Here is a 22,150-nt window from a genome sequence, read left to right on the forward strand (position 1 = left end):
CTCGGAGTAAGACAAACTTTTTATCCAAAGTGGATTGTAGATATTAGGTGTGTCACCGTACCAAACAGTGGCGTAATGAGGAACAATTAACATCATATATCTCTTTCTCATCACTTTCACCAGTGAATGTGTACGACAATGTGCCACATTTGCTAAGATTCTAAGCTAAGCTAGGCTAGAGTAGCCCGAATATATGCGTGTTAGTGGTTTTGCATGAATGTAAAAATTATCACTCTAATGTAATCTCACCAACTCATTGTACCTTCTTGTAAATAAAATATTAATATTATTGTTATTCATATTACTGTGCCTGAGGGGCACAGGTCGCTGAGAGGCTACCTTACCTTACCTCAAGGTAAGTTAAGGTAGCCTCTCAGCGACGCCTTTAATTTTGGTTTGAAATAGAATCTAAAGCCTCTTAACCTGTGCAGGATTGTTAAGGCCACCACGTGACAGCTTATACAGACCAACCAACAAGTTTGGTGCAAAAAATATTGAGAAGATTCGTGTTAGAATCATTATTGAATATATTACTGAATGTCATTTTATTTGTGTGTTATTAGATTATTACATATCAAACTTTTGTGTTTGCTTGATTACTATTTAGGGATGAATTTGCAGATTAGCTAGGTAATGACATTGTAATTGCCAGAATTTGGCGGGGATATCGTTATTTATGACAAGTAACTGCATGTGATGTATATCTTAATTAACCGTGAGCACTACAATTGGGATCCGTGAACAAGATCTAGAACATAGTCTTTAATACTATGTTTACTATGACTACACCATTGTGTGAGATCGGATATTAAATGAACATTTAGCTGGCTCTTGATCTATTCTTAATAATTCATCACATAGAATAGGCAGCAGCAGACGCCTTAAATACGTTCTCTAGTCTCTACTATTCTCTAGTATATATATGTTCTAAGGTCGCCCAGGACGTCGGGTGTGATCCTCAGGTGTTTGGTCGTTTTTATACCTTTTCTGCAATTTTATTTGATATGGACTTTAAATAAACAATTTCTGCTTACTTGTGTGGTATTATTTGATTATTAGGAAATGGCTCGTTGTTTATCTGGCGGTGATATTAAGGAAAGTTTCCGCGAACCGTTGTTCCTCCTGATAGTCAATGGTAAATAAAGCAGCTGGGAGAAAAGCCACAACACCACCTTGATGCGGAGTTTCCGTGGCAATCTTATATTTTGGCGTGTAGTTAAGGTCAGTCTGTGTTGGCAGCGTGGCTGGCCTGCTTCCTAGAGTAGCAGAGTTCTGACTGTATGTGTAGATGACGTTACTGACTCGTGTTTCAGTTGGAAATAAGGTGTAGTTAGTAACAATTTGGGTAGACAGATTTCCTGCTGACTCTAAACTTTCCTCCCGCGAGAGAAAATGTTTTCTCTCTCTCTCTCCTTTGCCGTTGTGGCCGTTGCGTAGTTTGTTAAGCATATTTATAGCTGTGAGTGGGAGAAATGGTTGGCTATCATCATTCAGGAGTGTTTATTGGTGTGCTCGAGAATTAAGACGACGTTATATTAGTGTTTCTTTTACTTGAAAAACTCCAATGTAACTTATTTGTAAACATATCCAAAAATTCTGAAGAAACTTTGTGAGTTGTATTCTGTTGTATCATGTACTTTTCAAAATAATGATAGGTAGTTTAGTCCCAACTACAGTGGTTGGTCAGTACAGCGACGACCTCTCATCTTGGAGATTGAGCGATTGAGTCCAGATGGTCCAAGTGGTTGGGCACCGCTCCTTCACTCTGTCCTCATATCCCTTCCAATTGCTATATAGTCATAATGGCTTAGCACTTTTTGTTACGAATACTACACCCTCACACCTTCTGCATCACAATTATCCTGCTCGTGGTAGTCACGTTTGTGAACTTTATTTACTACTTATAACAGTAGCTTATTCCTTCAGAAAATAATTAATAATTCAATAAAATAATATTCATCTGTACAAGATACATGTTATATTATATTCATATATATGTATATGTATATGTATATGTATATATTATATATATATATATATATAGATATATATATATAGATATATATATATATAGATATATATATATATATATATATATATATATATATATATATATATATATATATATATATATATATATATATATATATATATATATATATAATATGTATAATTGTGTTATTAATTTTGTGCTCATTGTACAGTAGCCACATGGGTCAGCACAGTCAGCTTGTGACCAGTGGTCCCAGGTTCGATTACCACCCAGGAAGAGACATTTGTGAAGGTTTCCTTTCCTGATGCCTGTAAAAAAAAAAAAAAAAAAATCACCAAGCAGTAAATAGGTATACAGGAGTCAGGCAACTGTTGTGGGTTGCATTGTGGGTAAAGATTTGTTGGCCTATGAGGACCTTGGTAGTCTAACTATGTTCCCAACACTGGAAAACTATATGCATTACTGTAGTCAAGAAAAATTATACAATATATGTTTTTCTGATATTTTTTATGATGCTTCTTTACGTATTAACACATTCTACGGCAGAATTTTTCTTTGAGAAATGTAGAATAAAATTAATAATCATGTTAAAATTTATGCAACGCTTATGCGGTCTGCATACTGCGCAGAATCAAGTTGTCATAACTCATTTGAATTAATTTGGGTTGTAAGATGTCAAATTTGGCTTTGTCTGCTGTATTTAATCTTCTGGACGCACAGAATCCTTTTAATAATTGTTTATTAGGCCAAGAGGGCCATAAATGTAGTTAAATACTTAATAGTACTGTACTCATAATGTCCAAATACTGTACCAGTATATTAGTTAAACAGTATAATTGGATAAGTTTATAAGCAACAGTGAATTGGAACATGTGACACAGAACATGTGATGGGAATCAAGGATTTGCAGATTCCCTATATTTAGGTCAAACTCTTTCAGTTAGTCTCGACTTATTTTTAGACAAGAGTATCATCTTAAGTACAATGAAAGTAATAATTTATACTATATAATAATTCATTGTCGGGGGACAGGCAGCCAGTACTGTATATACAGACAGTACATGTTAGGCTTATATCAAGGTTCCTCCCAGGGTCAAATTACTGACCCTTCCCAGGATGCAACGCCACAACAAGCTGACTATCATCTGGGGACCTATTTACTGCTAGGTGCACAGGGGCATTAGGCGACAGGAAACGCGCCCAACCATTTCTGTCCCGCCCTGGATTTGAACACGGAATTCTCAATCTTGGGTTGAGAATGAACCCGACTGTACTACAGTACAGTACATATAAGGGCATCAGTACACCCAAATATGTTTCTGATTCGCCTTTCTACCTGCCATGAGTTGTTCATATCCATCTACAATATACATCAAACACCAAGAGACTTGAAAATATGGCATCAGTGCATTCCATAGTCACAAGCCAAAGCAACATGGTATGAAAATTCTGTTGAAGCACACTGTTTTCATACAAGTGAAGAGATATCTTAGTTAAGTAAACAGCAAGTTGGAAATAGGGACAATTTATGGAAACTATAGTGCATTGATTAGATACAGCTATCTTCTAAAATGAATTACCTCTAATAATTTTCTCTGACACCCTAATTCTATGGTTGTTCACATACACTACCATCTGTTGAGCTTTATTTTAGCTTTTTATGTTCCTTCTCCAGAGTTATATAGGATAGGTATTGTTTAGTGGATGAATGAGCAGTAATTTATCGTATAACAACAACTCAGGTTTTGGTATACCCAGAATTTAGTGTTATTTTACCATCCTTATTATAATATAGCTCTTTGGTTAGTATTCATAAACTGCATGTATTGTATAAATAATATAATATTACAAATATAGTAATTGAATAAGTTAATAACAAATCAATTTGTATTTTCTATTGAGTTTTGGTGTGTCAGCCCTATCCTATACAGTAAAAAAAAAAAAATAAAACTTCAATAAGGTAACTGGTATTTGTGCAGATCAAGTGATGGGTGAGATAGAGTTGGGAGCAGCTGCAGAGGCCACTATCCAGGCCTATAAGGAGCTGGCGTCTGACCCAGGCAAACGAGTCGCCTTGGCACTGGTGAGTGCACATTTCCTTGTGTTCAATCGTAAAGTCTTTTTTCTTAGCTTTTATTGTTTGCTATTCAGTATCTTGGAACATTTGTATGATTTTGTGTTTGTGTGTTTGGGGAAGGGTGGCAGATGAATGTTTTCCCATGTGTATGTTGGGATGTTTTCTATGTGTATTTGTGCATTTATGATGGGGGGGGATGTTTTCCATGTATGTGTGGATATGTATGGATGTTTCCAATCTGTGTGTGGATGCAGTGAGGGAGTTGTATGTTTAGGAAGTAGTGTTTCTGCTTATGTGCTATAAAGAAAAATGGATTTTGGTAATCTGTTACTTTCACTTTAAGTTTCAGTATCAAGACAAAATTAGTGTAAATTTTCCTTTTTAGTTTTTATTAATTTTTTATTAATCAAACTGTAAATTATATTCAAATATATATACAGTATACTGTATATATAATATATGAATGAAAACTCCGAACTCAAATGTAAAGTGGAGTTTTCATTCGCATATATGCTTGGGGACCATTCAAGATTGTTTGCAATATATTATATATATACACTAGTATATATAGGGGTACCACCTCTGGTGAAATTGTAAGGACCCATATCCTCGAAGAAGAAAATAAAGAGTATTCAGAGAAGACCTTGTGGATTCTCACTGAACACTTTAATCTTTTCTTCTTCTACCACCCCCATTATTTTTTTTAATAGTATATATATATATATATATATTATATATATAGTATTTACTGGTATATATATATAAATAAATATATAATACTGTATATATATTCAATATACTGTATGTGCTTACGATGTATATTGCTTTTGGGTTGCAATGCTAATGCTGTGTACAAGAACTTGGAAAGAATCCACTTTTCCATTCTTAACATTTTTGACAGGACCGTACATGTGTTCAGTTCTTGGCTTATGTTATAGCAGAAGGAGAAGGTTCACTAGTTCACTCAGCCATTGAAACATTATCTCTCATTGCTGAAGCAAAGGAGTGTCGACCCCCACTAGCAAATACATTTGGAGTGCTTGAAGCGTTGCAGAGTGTCACTGAGTAAGTAGAGTTTTCTGTCAGATTTAGTCATGATTTAAGCCAAGTAGATAAATTCTGAATAGCATTTTTTTCTTATTAAAATGTATTGTAGTATTACTGTATTAATAGAATATGATACATTAGTAAGATTAGGCTAAATTTTTGTTCTGAGTTAGTAACTGTCAGGCATCCAGATGCTGGTCTGTGATTACTTACTCCATATTACAATTACTGTACTTCCGCTGTTTATTTGTTGCTTGATACTAAACCTCATTTTATGTGTATAGTAAAGTCTCGTAAATTTTAAATGCATGGGGTAAAGGACCATTCATGCTGTGATAAATTTTTGTTACATGGGGATATCTCTGAAATATGGGTTGTAGTAATTTTGTGCAGCTTCTTTCCTACACAGCTCTCTCAAGCACTCCTGTTCTCCTTTGTCCTTCCCTGCTGACATTTGGTGAAGGTGGCTAGGTGAGACAACTGTTAATTAGCAAGAGCTCTTCATTGGCAGTAACTTGTGATGCCAGTGAGAACTCGGAAAGGCTTATTGTGTTTATGGAAGAACCTTTTGTTGTTTTTGTAGGCTGTATTAAATGTTCTCAAATGTTCTAACACTAGTATGATGCCGAAGAAGCGTTTGAAAAGTTTCGTATGGCTCTGGAGCACAATGTTGATCTGCCCTGAATATTATTATTATTATTATCATTCACCCTGCAGCCAGGCCAAAGGGCCTGACTGAAGAGTAAAGGTCTCTGTAGAATTAGCTTGTCATATTTACTACAAAAAAATTATTTGGGTAAACTTTATCACCTCTAATTTTTGTTTTCAGGGATGAAGAATGTTACAGTAAGGAATTACGTGCGGAAGCAGCAGGGTTGTTCACCAGCTTGCAGTTTGCCCGCCACATCAAAGCACCCAAAGGTTCTGACTCTAGTGCCAAACCATCTGACAAGGCTCCTAAACAGCCTGAGTCCAGTGTGGTTCCTAAACAGCCTGAGTCTAGCGAGGTTCCTAAACAAGCAGATGATGGTGACAGCTCTTCAGTAAAAACAGAGAAACAGGATGTAGCTTCAAAGACAAATGATACGACAGATGGAATATCTTCCAAAATTGAAAGTGTAAGTGATTCACCTAAGAAAATAGATAGTGCAGGTGGATCATCCGAGAGCTTGGATGATACGAGTATTTCATCAAGGATAAGCAATGAATCGGAAAGTAGTCGAAGAGGCAGCAGCCTTGACAGTAGATCTGTATCATTAGAAGAGGATGAGGTAAAACATTATTTCATTCTTGCTTGTGTAGGTTGTGGTACAGTGTGTGTATGTGTGTCCTAGACTTCCATACCCAGAGTTGAGAGTAATGATAAGAATTTTGTTTAGTATACCATATTTTCCGGCGTATAAGATGCACCTCCGAAAAACACACAGTACCTTTACATTTCAAGGATATTTTCTGTTAATTTTTCTATTAGCATTTTACATTTAGATAATAAAAACAATTAGTCTTAGAGGTAACGCAGCTGTAAAATTAATGTATGACATATTGCATCCTATCCGCCAGAAAATACAATATGTAGTATTGTACAGTATGTACTATACTGTAATGGAATACAAGTTAGTCTTGGTAGAAGCTCATATATAGTGTATGTTACAGTACAGTATTGTATTAAAAGTCCTGAAGACCACTTTCGTTTAAAACTAGATGTGTTCTTAATTGTTAGAAGTTCATATCTAGTTGGTGTTCATAGTACAGTATTTATATTTTTTCTCGTAAAACTAATTCAAGAGTTTCCTTTTAATTTTATTTATCTGTGTTGAGGTGTGCTTTAATAGTTATTGTTGCATTGTATTTACAGTTAATGAATGTTGTGGATTGACAGTGCTTTATAATTGTTGTTACTATTTTTGCATTTAGCTGGTTACCCATCTTCCCAAAATATCTTCCCAGTGAAAGCAAAAACTAACTTCTCCATATATTTAGCGTCTTTTGAATATCCCGCACTTTTGACGGTGCTACATAGCCTCCCCGGCTTGGTGCCTTCTTTTGATAATTACTTACTTTTCTAATTAATATTTACAGCCTTCTTTTGCTATTATTTCTCTGGGTTTCTCCAGGCTTTCTCCAGGTTTCTTCATTGCCTTGCCTCCCATTGAAATTGGATTATGGGGTAATAACGATGAATGTTTCATTTACACGGTAGTATACTATACATATTTACTGTCACATACACAAATAGTTGGCAAGAAATTTATTCGGTATCAGGCCTAAAGAATGTTGCAACATTTCAGGAGTTATCGGCAGTGTCTCCTGTTTATCATCTATAATTCTTCTCTTGTCCTGTATTTGCTTTTCATGTATTGAGAATATAGTTGAATTAACAAATGCTTTGCTTTCCTAACTGTTTGAGGAACTGACTGGTTAAATAAATCTAATTGTATGTGCTGCTAATAGAAATTTTGGAAAAGTATATAAAGAATAATATAATCGTATCATTGAAGTAAAATAATGATAATACTGTTATAGATACTGTATATGATTATACAATATAGTATACTGTATTATAATATATATAATATATAAATAATTATGGATGGATGTATGATATACACAGATGTTAATAGTGTCATTTGACAGGTCTCAAAGATGGAGAAGAAACCAAGGTTCTCATCAGAGAAAAAGGAGAACTTCTTGGGGCCTCACAACTCTAAGGCCAAGATAATCACCCTCTTCATTAAAGGAATGGTTAACCCAGCAAGTATCCTACATGCACTTCTTGATCTTGTTGCTGTTTGTATATCTTGCAAGCCCAAATCATCATCAACCGAGATGAGTGAATAGAATCATTAGCTTGAAATATAATTTAACAAGTAAATTTATCCTAGTGTAACTAGCAGATGACATTGCATTTTAGGAAGAGCATAGGCAAGTTATTCCTCTTAATATAATTTGTGCTCAGTCTTCAGATAAGTACTCATGACACTTATTAATTTAATTTTCATATCAACAGGAACATAGAAAAAAAGTTGAAGAGGAATTAGTGAGAGTGAGAGGACTCATCAGCATCGTGTTTGATCTAGGAAATTCCCGCGTTACGTGTCGCGTGAGGCGTGATCTGTCGGTGGAGAAGTTAGCGACAGCAGTGGCTCGCACAGAAACTCTTCTGGCTCAGCAGGTCACCACGAATTCTGATGGCGAAGAAGTGAGTTCATGGTGAAGTTTTGATTGCATTTACAAGATTTCTTTACAGCTAGTAGAGGAGTGTGGGTATGTTTTGGTGTGAATGCTGATTGGGTGCATGTCTGTCTGCCTTTTTGTATTATTATTATTATTAAACTAGGCCCTTAACAGGGGCAAGAGTACCCCATTTTTACAAAGTTCATTTTAATTTATTTATCATGTACCCTATATCCATCCTCTGGGTGGTAGTGGACCCCATACCCATCCTGTGGGCTGTTGTGAACCTCTATCCTGTGGGCAGTAGTGGAAAAGGTTAGAGGCACACAGTGGGTTCAGGAACTGAACCCCAGAATTCATTTAACAAAGCAAGTTATATAGCCCAACCCGCACACATGAAATTACAGTAAATGAGTGACATCAAGTAGTGACATGGCAAGAGTAGGATTGAGTCACAACTTAATAAGGATTTAGGATGGACAAAACATCATCACTTTCATTTAATTTCACATGTAGGATGGGTTATATGTTTCAGCCATATTATTGTGACTTATAATCTGCATTAATGGATCACTTTAATTTTCTAGGAAATCCTTCCACTAGGAAAAACTCCATCTGACACAACTTCACCAGTTGAAGACCTTCCAGATTATCTACCTGAAGAGGACACTCCTGTGAAAGATGCCTCTTCGGCCATGGCTCCCTCAGGAAGTTTCATGGAAACTGCAACATCCTTTTTCTCCACTGCTAGCAACCTCCTTCAGAAGTCCTTCTATTGGTGACTATGTGCATGGTTAATTTAGTTGCTCCTTTCAACATGATTTTGCATATACCATGTGTCCCCCTGGATAGACGATGTTGATGTAATGTTGATAACTAATCTTACATTGATGTCATGGTACTCGAGCATATTGTGTCCACCGGGACTAGTATGAGCTACAGGTAATAAATAACCCATTAAAATATAGCCTATAAAGGCTGGCCTAAAATAATAACAATAAAATAATCAGCAGGCACCTATGTAATCGAAGCTGTAAATCATATTTAGGAGTGAATTGTGATTCATAAGAATTTGATTGGAGTTCTCTAATGGATGAAAGGTGTTAAGAAAGGCACCAATTGTTCATCTCTTGAGGTTTGTACATGCTATTACAGCGATTCAGAATGCAGTAGATTCAGGTAATCTTATGATTTAGACACAATAACAGTATTGTACATGGTGCAGAGAATTTGATTGCATTTAGGTTACCCAGTGCTAAGTGACATAAATAATTTGATTGTAGAATAAATAAGATTTTAATACAAAAAATTTGTTAGATTTTAGATGTAGGCTGTTATTATTGCTTTGGAGAAGTCTATGGAGTGTGTGTGGAAGGGAGCATGATATTGCCATGCACAATTTAGAAGTGTGTGAAAAAGAATGAGAGAGGTATTGCTGTGAAGTTTTGAAACATGGAAAAAGACACAAGTTTTCTGGAGGAGCCCCTTGTTGGCTTCCTGAAGCTCTCTCACTTAGATTGCTCCTATCTGCTAAGTCATATTCATTGTGGGAGCTCTCTTTGGCCTACCAGGAACTAGAGTTAGAACCTAGCCTGCCCCTCAGAGAGACAGAGAGCGAGTGACATTCTACCACCCGACGGGTAAAGCATCCAGAAAGTCGGCGAGGTATTAAAGACAACTGCAAGATTCACAAGAACAGAAGTCACAAAAGCTGCCAAACAACTTCCAAAACAAAGCAAACATAATTATTGAATCACTCCAAACTAGCTTGAATCAGTTAGTAACAACCAGCACCACCGGGGGCCTGGAGGCCCAGCCCTCCCCCAACTGTCGCGGGTCAGTTGTGTTGCTGATGTGGTGTCATCAACATTAGTGTAGTGCTCCTGGGTTGCCGTCAGTTGCGGGGAGTGTTCCTTGCTTCTTAGCTAAGTGCCGGCCATCCTTGGACTGTGGGGACCATTTGCTTGTGTATTGTTTATTTAGAAAACCAGTGTTGAATGTAACTAAATGCCTCTTTTCTGGTAGAGCCCTGGTGGCTCCCAGACACCCTCTCTTCTAGGGTCATCCTTTGGTGGATGTGGGGTTCATCTGCTCCAGAACTGACTTTGCAGAATTGGGGGGACGGGCCTGGGCTCCATGTTCCCAGTGGCAGTGGTTGGTACTAACTGGTTCAAGCTAGTTTTAAGTGATTCATGTGTTTCGTTTGAATTCTTTGGAGAGTTGTTTGGTGATTTTCAAGGCTTCAGTTCTTGTGCACCTTGCAGTTGTCTGTAATGTCTCACTGAATTTCTGAATACTTTCCCTGTGGTTTGGCAAAATGTCACAATCTCTCTGCACTTTTGTGAGGAGGTAAGATTAAGGCTCTGGTGACCAAACCACACATCAGAAGATGAAGAGACGAAGATGTTTCGGTCCGTCCTGGATCATTATCAAGTCAATTGTGTCGATCAAGTTGAAATATCATCTCTTCATCTTCTGGTGTGGGGTTTGGTCATCATATCTTCAGCCACGTTATTGTCACTCATCATCTGCTTAATTAAGGCTTTGGTCCCAGGTAGGCCAAACAGAACTCCTGTGACTGATGTGACCTAGTAGATAGGAACAATCTCAGCAAGATACCGTAGATTCAGTTAGCCATAGGGGCTATACCAGAAAGAGGAGTTTCATTACATTCAACACTGGTTTTTTTCTGTAAAGAAATGTAGTGAGCGAATTGAAGAGAGATTTTGCTGTGTCTCACAACAGTAGATGTGAAGCTTAAACTAAATGCAGGTAGCAGTTGAATCTCACAGGCTGCATATGAGAATACAGTAATTATAACCTTTAACAAGAAACACAGAATTTTGCAAAACTATATTTTACCCTTATATGTTGAGCCTCAGTTTTGTGTGCAGAAATTGTTGTCATATAATATAAGAGAAGGTTTCCAACTGATAGCTTTCACATCCACATATATGTACAGTATTACGATAATATTGTGATTCTTATGACATACTGTTTGGTGCTTTTCATTCACTTGTTTTTATTATAGGAAGTGTTGCAGTCAAAGATTTTGTTTATAAACCTAAATGCTTATTACTTGCCAAGATTCTCAGGGGTTCTAAAGACTCATTGAGACCTACTTTATAAATTGTGTATTAATCACAATACTAAACACATTGTGAGAAATGTGATAATAGGTAACTGCAGAGGAAATGTTCAAATTGCTTTCAGGTTATTTTTTCATAAGAAATTATGTTTAAAAATATATCCATGCTTGTAAATGATGATAATTTGTCATATTAACAAAAATTTGAAGTTGCACATTATTTGTGCATTACAACACAAGTCAGACATGTGTCAAATTATTGGTGAGAAAATTTGTTAACTAAAAATTTCGGCCGGGTCGCAAATTAGCAGTTGAAATTTTGCAGCAAGCATGTGAGCTTGTTGGAGGGGCAGAAGGGACTTTTATTGTTAATATGCAACCAAAATAAGTGAGTGTATCATATTACCAGTAAATAGGATGCACAGGCTTAGCACATTTCATGGAGACCCAGTATCATAGGTAGAGATTTGATGTACAGTATGTAATTTGAGATGTACCTGACTGTCCATATCCAGTGTGTGTGAAGTCAATATTATAGTCTCCGTATTGGTTATCCATACAGCAGGGAATATAACATGTTAGTTTTACTATTGCTTGTCTACATTATTTGTTAGCATTAACCAACAATGTATGTAGTTCACATGTGCTTTACAATACAGTAATACCAACCTTTGTACATATGAAAAACAAATGCTAGTGTCTTATGTCACAGTCGGAAGATTATGGAAGCCTGTAACATGTTTACAAGATACATTTTTCAATCATTTATGTTGTCCATTATATATATATATATATATGTACTTTAGGCCTTGCTGGGTTTTAGGCTTTGGGAGAGAACTGGAACCAGGTATGGGAAGAGTGTGCACAAGGGAAGGCAAGAAAGAGTGGGGGGGAGGGTTATACAGCCAAGAACAATACAGTAGCTGGAGAGTGTATGCAATGGGTCTTGTTGTTAAGTTTAGGGAGTTGATGGCTTCTATATAGGCAAGCAGCAAGTGTTTTGAATGTGCACATTCATTTTTAACTAAATTTTAATGATACATACATTTTAACACTTTCGCCCGGGCATGACGCAATGCTGCGTCATCCGTTTACTGTCGGTAATCACGGGCATGACGCAATGCTGCGTCGTCCACTAAAATAATCGCCAAAATTCAGGTTTTTAAAATCAGGTGCCAGAACGGTTAATAGAGGTGCCACTGTATATAGCATTTTAATGAGCTACAGACACATTGGGAAGAATTGTTTCAGTGCTAGAGTAAACAAATGCAATACACTCAGTAGGGAAGTGGTGGAACAGGCTCCATACACAATTTTAAATGCAAATATAATAGAACCTAATAGGCTTTGAAAATCTGAACACTAGTTGATTAAAATTTTAGAGGTGGGAGCAGAAAATTGGAACTCGTTTCCTACAAGTACAGGTAAAAAGAGTACACACATTACATGCCCTCGTCTAGGTGTGTCACGTAGAGGCATTGGTGTATCTCTTGTATACCTTAGGATGCCATCTAGGTGTTCTGATGTCAGCTTCACTAAAAATCCTTAAGACATTCCTACAATGCACTTTATAAATAGGTACTGTATATATTTTATAGTACAGTAATTCAGTGGATGAAATTAATGTGCTTCATGAACCATTCCAAATCTGTAAAAGTGGACAGGGTTGTCGAGTTACCTCGGATAATTTTTAGCATCTAGGCCCTAATTACTGTACGTGTATTTCAAAACATCATTAATATTTGATAGCTACAGTACGATCCTGTAATTTTTGCATCATAAATTGTTCTCAGAATTTTTTTTTACAGTTGTTACCTGTATTTTCATACCATTTATGGCTTGCTTTGTAGCAAGCCTGTGATGGTACCAGACAGGAGTTGATAAAGCATGCAATGATAAAACGATGACTTTACGCTTCGAATATGATGGCAAAGATGGTAACAGAAAGCGAGAAGGCTACTAACCACAAATGGGAATGTTTGATGCATAGTGGTAAGGCAATGTGAGGCAGGATTTCCTGATTAACTTAATTATGCTTTTGATAAAGAAGGCTCCTTGGGAAATAGGCCATCTTGAAGTAGAAATGATTGCTAAATGTGCTGCTGGAAAACAAGTGGTATGGTACCAAGGTTTCATAACACAATGAGGTCTGAGGTACTGTATTTGAGTTTGGCTTCCTTGCATTTGTATCACGCACATGAACATGGGTGACATGTAGGTGGGCTGTACTGTAATTGAACCCTGATAGGTACAGGGGTAGAGAGAGGTGAGGCACTAGAGAAGCTGTAGGGTATGGTCATATATTTGCAGTGACAGACAGACCACAATATGTTTTTTATATTGTCTTTGCATCAACATAATGTTATTCATTTCTAAATTCATCTCATTCACTTCATAGCATGAACATCCTGAAAGTTATGTACATGCATACAGATAGCCAACCCTTAAGTAGTGGCCATTGCTTGCGCATTAGTTTTATATACATGCTGTAGTTGGTTTGTTTACAAAGGTCTTGGTGACAGTTGTTGCTCATCTACCTGGAGGTATATATATTTAAGGCCAATTTTGTAGTCTGTGCTTAAACAACAGCTTTGTTTACGACTGCAGTGCATTGCCTTTTTACATAATTGTAATTCCATGTGAAGGTTTACTAAACAACAATACTGCTGTGTTTGAACCAAATAAAAGAAACCAAGCTGGGTTCTCTCTGGTCTGTCATAGCACATATTTTTTGCAATGTTGATAATCATGCATTTTGGTTTTATTTTCTTAATAGTTGGTTAGTTTTCACTACACAAGTCCTGCTCTGTTTGTATATTGTATTTGTTGGGGTCAGTTACAATGATACTGTAATACCTTATTGCTCGAACAATAGACTTGCCTTTTAAACAATCAAGAGAATACAAAAACTTTCTTGGCCTGCCTATAAATTCAGTGGATTTTATAACTGAATATTTATATTTAAAATCTTATGTTGTGCAATGAAACTCCTCGTCTTAGTGAGTGTCCTCGGTGACTCCCTGAGTTTTGAACTATGATGGTAGCTAGCTCGGGGGAGCCACCCAGGAGATTCCTCTGAGAAAAGTAGCTTTTCTGGAAGCATAGCACTAATATGCTTCTGCAGTTGACCAGACCACACACTAGAAGGTGAAGGGACGACGACGTTTCGGTCCATCCTGGACCATTCTCAAGTCGATTGTCTTTACTTTAGCCACATTATTGTGACTCATCACCTGCATGCTTCGCAGTGTTTCTATATAATGTAAACTCATTTAGTATATGATTTCTTCATAGGATTTATTTAGTTTGGCTGTTGGATTACATATTATACAAAAGTCAATGCCATTTTTCTATTAAATTTTGTGCGATTTGGGATTTCATTGGCATCTTCCTGAATGTGGGTTCATCAAAGCAAATCCCACTTTTATTTTTGCTTATATTTCTGCCTGTATGCACTCTTTTTGAGGGCTATTGTTTAATACTTATGCACTCTTTTTTTAGGGACCTGTTCATTCCACTGTCCATTAAATTTTTAAGGAATTTAAAATGCATGCTCAAATATACTTGTTCAAATTTGGGTGAGAGTGATCGTATGGGTGCACGGTTGCATGTGTGTGAGGTGAGTGTAGGGTGGGGGGGTGCATGTATGTGTGTGTGTGTGTGTGTATGCGGGGTTTGCATGTGTGGGTGTGTGTTGAGTAATCGTGCACACCTTTATCCACTCAATTTCTTAATTGTTTTGATAAGTATATTTTTATGAAGCAAGTTTTCATGTTATTTCATCTAAAACAAAATGTTAATACCATTTCCTCAGGATACAGTATCTCATTTATACAGTTGTAAAAGTTTCACTTTTCATCAGATTTTTAAGTGCAGTATTACTGTACTGTTTATTGTATTGCTGTATTCAGTCATGTACTAATGTTTTTAAGTGTCCATTAAGCATAAGAATATGAGACAAAAGGGATTAAAAATGTATGAACTGTATATATATATGTACTGTATATGATTATTTGAAAAGTTAGGTAATAACTTGGTATATTTTAATGTTGAGGCAACAGTACTGTATTGCACACAGTGATACTGAATTCCTGGCTTTTTAATTGTTAAAATACATACTAATCAAGCAAATTATGAAAAAGTTAAGGCTCATGTACTGTAAATAAAAGTAAGCTGTTCAGATCCAGTAGGTTGACGTAGACCGCAGTTAGGGGGAAGTTCAGATGTAGTACCAATTAATTTTATACTGTGAAGGTTTTGCTGTACGTTTAGAAGAATGTGATAATCTAGAATCCTTTCTAAATGTTACTGACTATTTAGTTTCTAAGAATTGTGTTAATTAGCAACAAAGTGTTCTTGCCATTATTTTTTATTTGAGATATTTCCAATACTGTACTCTAAAGTGATGGTCTGGAGTGGGAAGGATTGTTGTAAGGGTTTGCATCTGTACGTAAGGATTTTTCAGAGAATTACTTTGAGACCTAAACTAGTTGAGAATCTCAACTAATTCATGTCTCAAAACATTTAAGAACAGTGAAAGACAAGAGAAGAATGCATTTGATTTAGAAGAATGATTTTGTGGATTAACTTGGTGTAAGTTGAGTAGCTGCAGAACAAGGCAGCTTCTTGTTGCTGAAGCATGATGGGGAATCATTCCTTGTGATTAATCCAAAAGTGGTGTGGGAAATGAATTACTGCACAGTGTAGATGCTCTGAATAATGTGAATGTGTTCCCGCTGAAGATGGGGTAACATACTAATTGATATTTCATGTTGAAGTTGTTGTCAATCTCTGCTGGATGTAGGCGCTATTTTATGTAGATGAATAACATATTTTAATAGTTTATATAATATATATATATATATATATATATATATATATATATATATATATATATATATATAAAATATATGCTGTCATATGCACCCACATGATTAAAAAGTGTAGATGTTTTTAAGCACAAATTTGAATGTATTTTCCATGTTTGTATGCCATACTGTGTGACTTGATTAAAGAGCAAAATTGTATGCCATTCCACCTGCTATTAAATGCATAGGACATTCCGTAAACCAGAGATTAGGGTATGCATCACTACAAATTCTGACATGTACATAATTCTATTTTATTGTGTAAATAAATGCCATAAAGTTTGTCTGGTTTTCTTTATTATATTTTTATTAGTTTACCATTATCAGAGACAGCTAGTGAGTTAGGCTTATCAAAGCCCCAAAAATGTAACCCCACAACAGTTGACTAAAACCGAGCATACTACTGTATAGTATTTAGTGTTAGTTGAACAGCGGCATCAGGTGCAAGGAACTATGCCTAAACTTTCCCGTCCTGCATGGGAATCAAATCTGTTGGTTTTGATGTTACTGATCAAGATATCTCTGGTGATGATCAGTATGTGTGTGTGCAGAAATTGAATCATGTCTGATATATATATATATATATATATATATATATATATATATATATATATATATATATATATATATATATATATATATATATATATATATATATATATATAATATTATATATATATATATATATATACAGTATATATAATATCAGTTTGCGAGGCACTACACATCAAGAAGTCAACACCAGCAATCAACAGCCAATTAATGCACAACTATATTCTACCCACCTCAAGACTCCGCTCCAATATAGAAGCATCAAGAAATATGGACCAATAGGCTTTCTACAAACACTTCTATTCAATACCCATTGTTTCGTGTTCTGTCTTGTGTTGATGAAATTAATACCCTATTAATGCCACCTCTTGTTCTGTCTTGTGTTGATGAAATTAATACCATATATATATATATATATATATATATATATATATATATATATATATATATATATATATAACAGTAAATTTGTGTACTCTAACCTAAATATAAATGTACAAACATTTATGAATTAAACAGTTGAATTTCTTGTGGGCCCTTGAAAAGAAGTTTGTGTAGTAGAGTTTTATAGGTGGAACAGGTTCTGTGGTGTTAAGCATTTTATCACTGATATCAATAGTTCACCATCCATTGTTGACAGACTTGCTTGGGTATATTGGGGTTCCTTGTCATCAGTCTTCCAACTTGAGCTGTGTGATGGAGCACAGCTAATGTAGGAATCGGCAACACTACACTTATAGCAATCATGACAGGCACAATTAGCATTAAGGTACATTCCTATGTTCCCTTGGTATAGACTGAAGTGTTAAAGCTGCTGTTTCTCTCCGAGACTGTTGCATCCAAGAAAGGTAGCTTGCCTTTACTCTTCATCTAAGTATAATTAGTGAGGGAGGTTTTGTAATATAACTTGTGCCAAGATAGATTCTAAGGGTTCCAAGTGATATTAATAAGTGCAAAGGAGGATAGTTCATGAGAGGTGCATTCCTCAAGATGCTTGATGTTCTCGAGTAGTGAAGATTGTAATTTGTACTACTGTGGGTTTGATTTTTGTTGGGCAGAAGCATTTGGACAGTATATCCTTTTACCCAATGGTTCTGTTCACCTAAAAGTAAATATGTACCTGAGAGTTAAGCAACTGTTGTGGGTTGCATCCTTGGGAAAGTCAGTGGGTGGGGGTGGGGACTCTGAAAGTCTTGGCAGGCTGCCTGTCCTCGACTTGGGAAAACCATAAGGTGAACCAAATGAGGGAAGGGGGTAATTATCGGGGAAAAGCACCAAGCCATTATGATTTTATAGCACTTGGAAAGGGTCAGGATAAGGATTTGGGATGGGGTGGGGAGGAATGGTGCCCAACCACTTGGACGGTCGGGGATTGAACGCCGACCTGTATGAAGCGAGACCGTCGCTCTACCGTCCAAGTGGTTGGGCCCCATTCCTCCCATTTCCACTCATTTGTAGTTACAAATGAGTGGAAACTGGTTTGGTATGAAATTTTAATTTTCATTGCAATTTGTCATGTATTGTTAGTTAAATATTTTTTAAGAATGGTAGAATTCTTGTTCCCATCTACTATGATCAATTTCCTCATAGCTTTACAGTCTTTACATTTCAGCTCTGCTATATGAAGCAAAGAAAAAACAAAGAGAATCCTCTACTGCTGTCATCATAAGGAAAAGTGAGCAAAATAGAGATAAACTAATTCTAAGGCATTCGTTTAGAAAATATAAATTTTCCAAAATAACTGATCTAAGTGGAAAAGATAAAAATAACAAATTAACCAATAAGACAACTGTGAAGGTAGCAGAAGGTTGCCAACAAGGAGACAGAAATTACTCGTTGTCAATGATGGATGTTTCCAGTGAGCAGAGTTGACATCCTGCACCGATCGTATGTGACATTTAACATCCTGCAACACTTCTGCTGCTATAACCATTGCGCAACAAACTTCTGTGACATTACAATTCACAGTGAGGTATGTAACTAAGAGTATACAACGTACTGGGGCTCGTAGGTGTGTTTTAGGAACTTTTGATGTTTGGTTTCATTTCCAGTTGTCGATAAGAGGAAGCCTGTAGGCTTATCAAGGCCCAACGGCTGGTCATTTCCATGGTGACGGTACCTATTTGCTGCTAGGTAAACAGGCATTAGATGTAAGGAAATGTGACTAAAGGGTTATTGGGTGCTTCTTTCTCAGCTACTGTCCTCCAGCCAAGGGTATATATATATATAATAAGACAGTTTCATTTCCTTATTGGTGATGTCATCATAATGGAAGGAAAAACCCTCTCCCTCCCACTCCTTGACGGTCGACGATTACATCATTGGTCAGAGGTAGAGTTTTATTCAAGTTTGACAAGCCGTACTTCACAGTTAATTTTTTTAAGGGTTACATAATTTTGTAGCTTATTCCAGTCTTTACTCGACCAAATTTTGATTCAGGACGTTTTTCAACCTAATATTAAGTTGGCCTGATACTCGAAATATGAGAATTGGCCAAACTATTTATAAATTTAATCAGCTAATATTACTAAAATGATGAAATTGTATACTAGTAACCTGAAAATTGCATGCAAGGGGTTTTATAAATAAAATATTATTTATATTCCAAAAGTTTCATCGAACACAACATTTTATTTACATTTATCTTGAACCGGAAAGAATTCCCCAGAAATTTTTTGTATTCGACACTTGAGATATGATTCACGCGGGTCGTTAATGACTCAACGACCGCTGGGAGGAACTCCGGTGCCCACAAGCACATAAACCACTAACATAAGGCTTTGTTCCGTTGAATAGTCCGACGGCTGTAGTCATAATTCAGGACTACAGTAAGCTGTACATACTGTACACCGTGACGCGGGAATATGTATTATCTGTACCTCTGATGACGCGATCATTTGCTTAGCCTCGTCCATGCGAAGTCTTCATAAATATATATACAAGTATATATAGAGTCTTGTCACATCATAGATCATCCAGCTCTAATAGCCTCACGCACCACATCCGCTTAAAAATGGCATTGTCAAAATTTGGATGTTGTCAAGAAAAATTAAAATCCTTTTTAATTTTATATGTATTTGAGAGTTTGATTCTTTATTTGTCAGTGATTAAAGTAAACGTGATAATGAGTTGTAAACCTTTTATCATTTCAGTTTGGGCATATACACAATATATAATTTTTTTTTAGTTTATATTTACTGAAAGTTTACATTAATCCTGAGCTGTCTTATTAGAGGAAATCTGAGGGTTGCAATATATTATAGCACAAATCATTATTTCTAAACCCGCAATATCTGCTTAATATATTAAATATAATATGTATGAAGATATTTTTTCCGGAATATAATATAATATCAGATACATATTTTACATTAGAGGAAACGAGTGACACCATAGTATATTTATTTAGCAAACTAGTCATATGTTCTGTTGCAAAGATCAAGGAACGTGTTCAAGACGCTCTGAAATTGTGACGGAATGCGGTTGTAATGGAGGAAGGTTGTGAAAGAGAAAGGGAGGGTAGGTTGTGATGGGGGGTGGTGTGGATAGGCTGTGAGGTAGGATAGGTCATGAGTGAATGCTAGAGATCCTAAAGGGAAGGGGGGGAGGGGAAGGATAGATGTCTAGACGCAAGGACGAGTGAGTGTGGACAGTGAAAGCGGTGGTGACGGTTCGGACATCCATTTCCTTCCTGTAGTGATTTTACGAAACATTTCAACGTTTTACATAATTTATTCTCAGGTCTGTTTACATGTACTAGTGTCGTGTTTATATTAACCAACACAAGTGACTTGTAAGTTATTCAAGTCACTTGTAAGTTATACAGGTGATTTGTAAGGTATACAAGTGACTTGCAAGTTATACAAGTGACTTGTAAGTTATACAAGTGACTTGTAAGTTATACAGGTGACTTGTAAGGTATACAAGTGACTTGCAAGTTATACAAGTGACTTGTAAGTTATACAAGTGACTTGTAAGTTATACAGGTGACTTGTAAGGTATACAAGTGACTTGCAAGTTATACAAGTGACTTGCAAGTTATACAAGTGACTTGTAAGTTACACAAGTGCTAGTAGGAGCCTGGATGCTTAATATCCCCACCTGCGTTAAATAAACAAGATACAATGAAAGTAACTTGTTCCGTTATTGTACTGTGGTTTAGTTGTGGTCCGTGTGATCTCGCGGTACCCTCGTTCACTGGGACCGTGGTCCAACTAAGCTTCTAACGTAGTTGACTGATGATTGATGAAGATTAAGCCACCCGAAGGGTGGCACGGGCATGAATAGCCCGTAAGTGGTGGCCCTTTTGAGCCATTACCAGTATCAAGAGCTGATACTGGAGATCTGTGGAGGTGCGACTGCACCCTACGTGACGGGAGATGTCTCCCCCGTGCTAACGTAGTTGTATCTGAGGTAAATATATTTACGTAGTCTCATGACGTAGTCTGTGACGTGTCAGTGACGTCAGAGTGGGGTTCCCCGCCCCGCTATAATGGACATCTTGAACAGTTTTCAGTCATTCGTCCTGTTCTTGTTTAAATTGCTGCTTTTAGACTCAATGTAAAATTATATCTATTGTTTAGATTTTGGAACAAAATTACACAGCATTGATAGATCGATCGCAAAATATTTAATTACAAGTATTTAAAAGAATAATGTGATAGAGAGGCGGTAAGCTTTTCATAAACTGAATGGAGATATTTCTATAAATGTTCAGGAAAGCGGGCAAGCTTACATTGATCGTGGGCGCCTGAACCACGTTGCTAAGCTTTCGAGTGCTTACCAAACTCTTCAACCCCTCGTCAAAGGCCAGAAATGTACCTTGAGATCTCTTTCTCTTGTGTTTTTCACTGCGTCTTGGCTTACCTGTCTCGTCTCCTGTTGTGATGAGAGCGTGGCCGGGTTGTTTAAGTATCTATGGCGGCTGTTGAGACGCAATGAGCACAGAGGCTTCAGTAGTGTTGTCCTCAGCGGTGCCCCTTGTGGCGCGGGGATGGATAAGGACCTCAATGCCTCCTAGCAAAGGATCCAAAATGGAATACTTGATCGGGGGTGTTGAAGCTGTTATCTGCCACCGGATGCGACCTCCTACATTAAGACGTTCTCCGACTCTCAACACTGCTTACTAGTCTTCTAGTTTAATGTCTTAGACATTAAGACTAGTTAGTACAGTATAGGAGAGTTGTTACCCATTTGTGGTAGTACATTAAAAAAATAAGAAATATATATATATTTCTTTGGTTACCTGTGTTAAATGGATGAGGCTTCCATTGTTCAGATTTCCCAATGAGCTGTGCTCATTTAGAAACTGTTGAAACCAAAATAAGTATGTTCGTAACATCTTCAAGTAT

General features: G+C 36.6%; 1 protein-coding gene across 2 annotated transcripts; it reads left to right on the top strand.

Annotated features, from left to right (window-relative positions):
• The first annotated feature begins 1,066 nt into the window (after positions 1–1,066).
• Positions 1,067–16,529, top strand: LOC123770050 (armadillo repeat-containing protein 1). Of its 2 annotated transcripts, none has more exons than XM_045761658.2 (7): positions 1,067–1,221; positions 3,973–4,076; positions 4,972–5,135; positions 5,947–6,235; positions 7,752–7,868; positions 8,125–8,316; positions 8,879–16,529. In XM_045761658.2, exons 2-7 carry the CDS (start codon positions 3,981–3,983, stop codon positions 9,071–9,073), a joined length of 1,053 nt encoding a protein of 350 aa, XP_045617614.1. In that variant the 5' UTR covers positions 1,067–1,221; positions 3,973–3,980; the 3' UTR covers positions 9,074–16,529. The 2 variants fall into 2 exon arrangements, with proteins under 2 accessions (XP_045617614.1, XP_069157469.1); XM_069301368.1 differs by lacking the exon at positions 1,067–1,221 and adding an exon at positions 1,235–1,278.
• The last annotated feature ends 5,621 nt before the right edge of the window (positions 16,530–22,150 follow it).

This window comes from Procambarus clarkii, chromosome 45 (genome assembly GCF_040958095.1).
Source record: "Procambarus clarkii isolate CNS0578487 chromosome 45, FALCON_Pclarkii_2.0, whole genome shotgun sequence".
NCBI classification, from domain to species: Eukaryota; Metazoa; Arthropoda; class Malacostraca; order Decapoda; family Cambaridae; genus Procambarus; species Procambarus clarkii.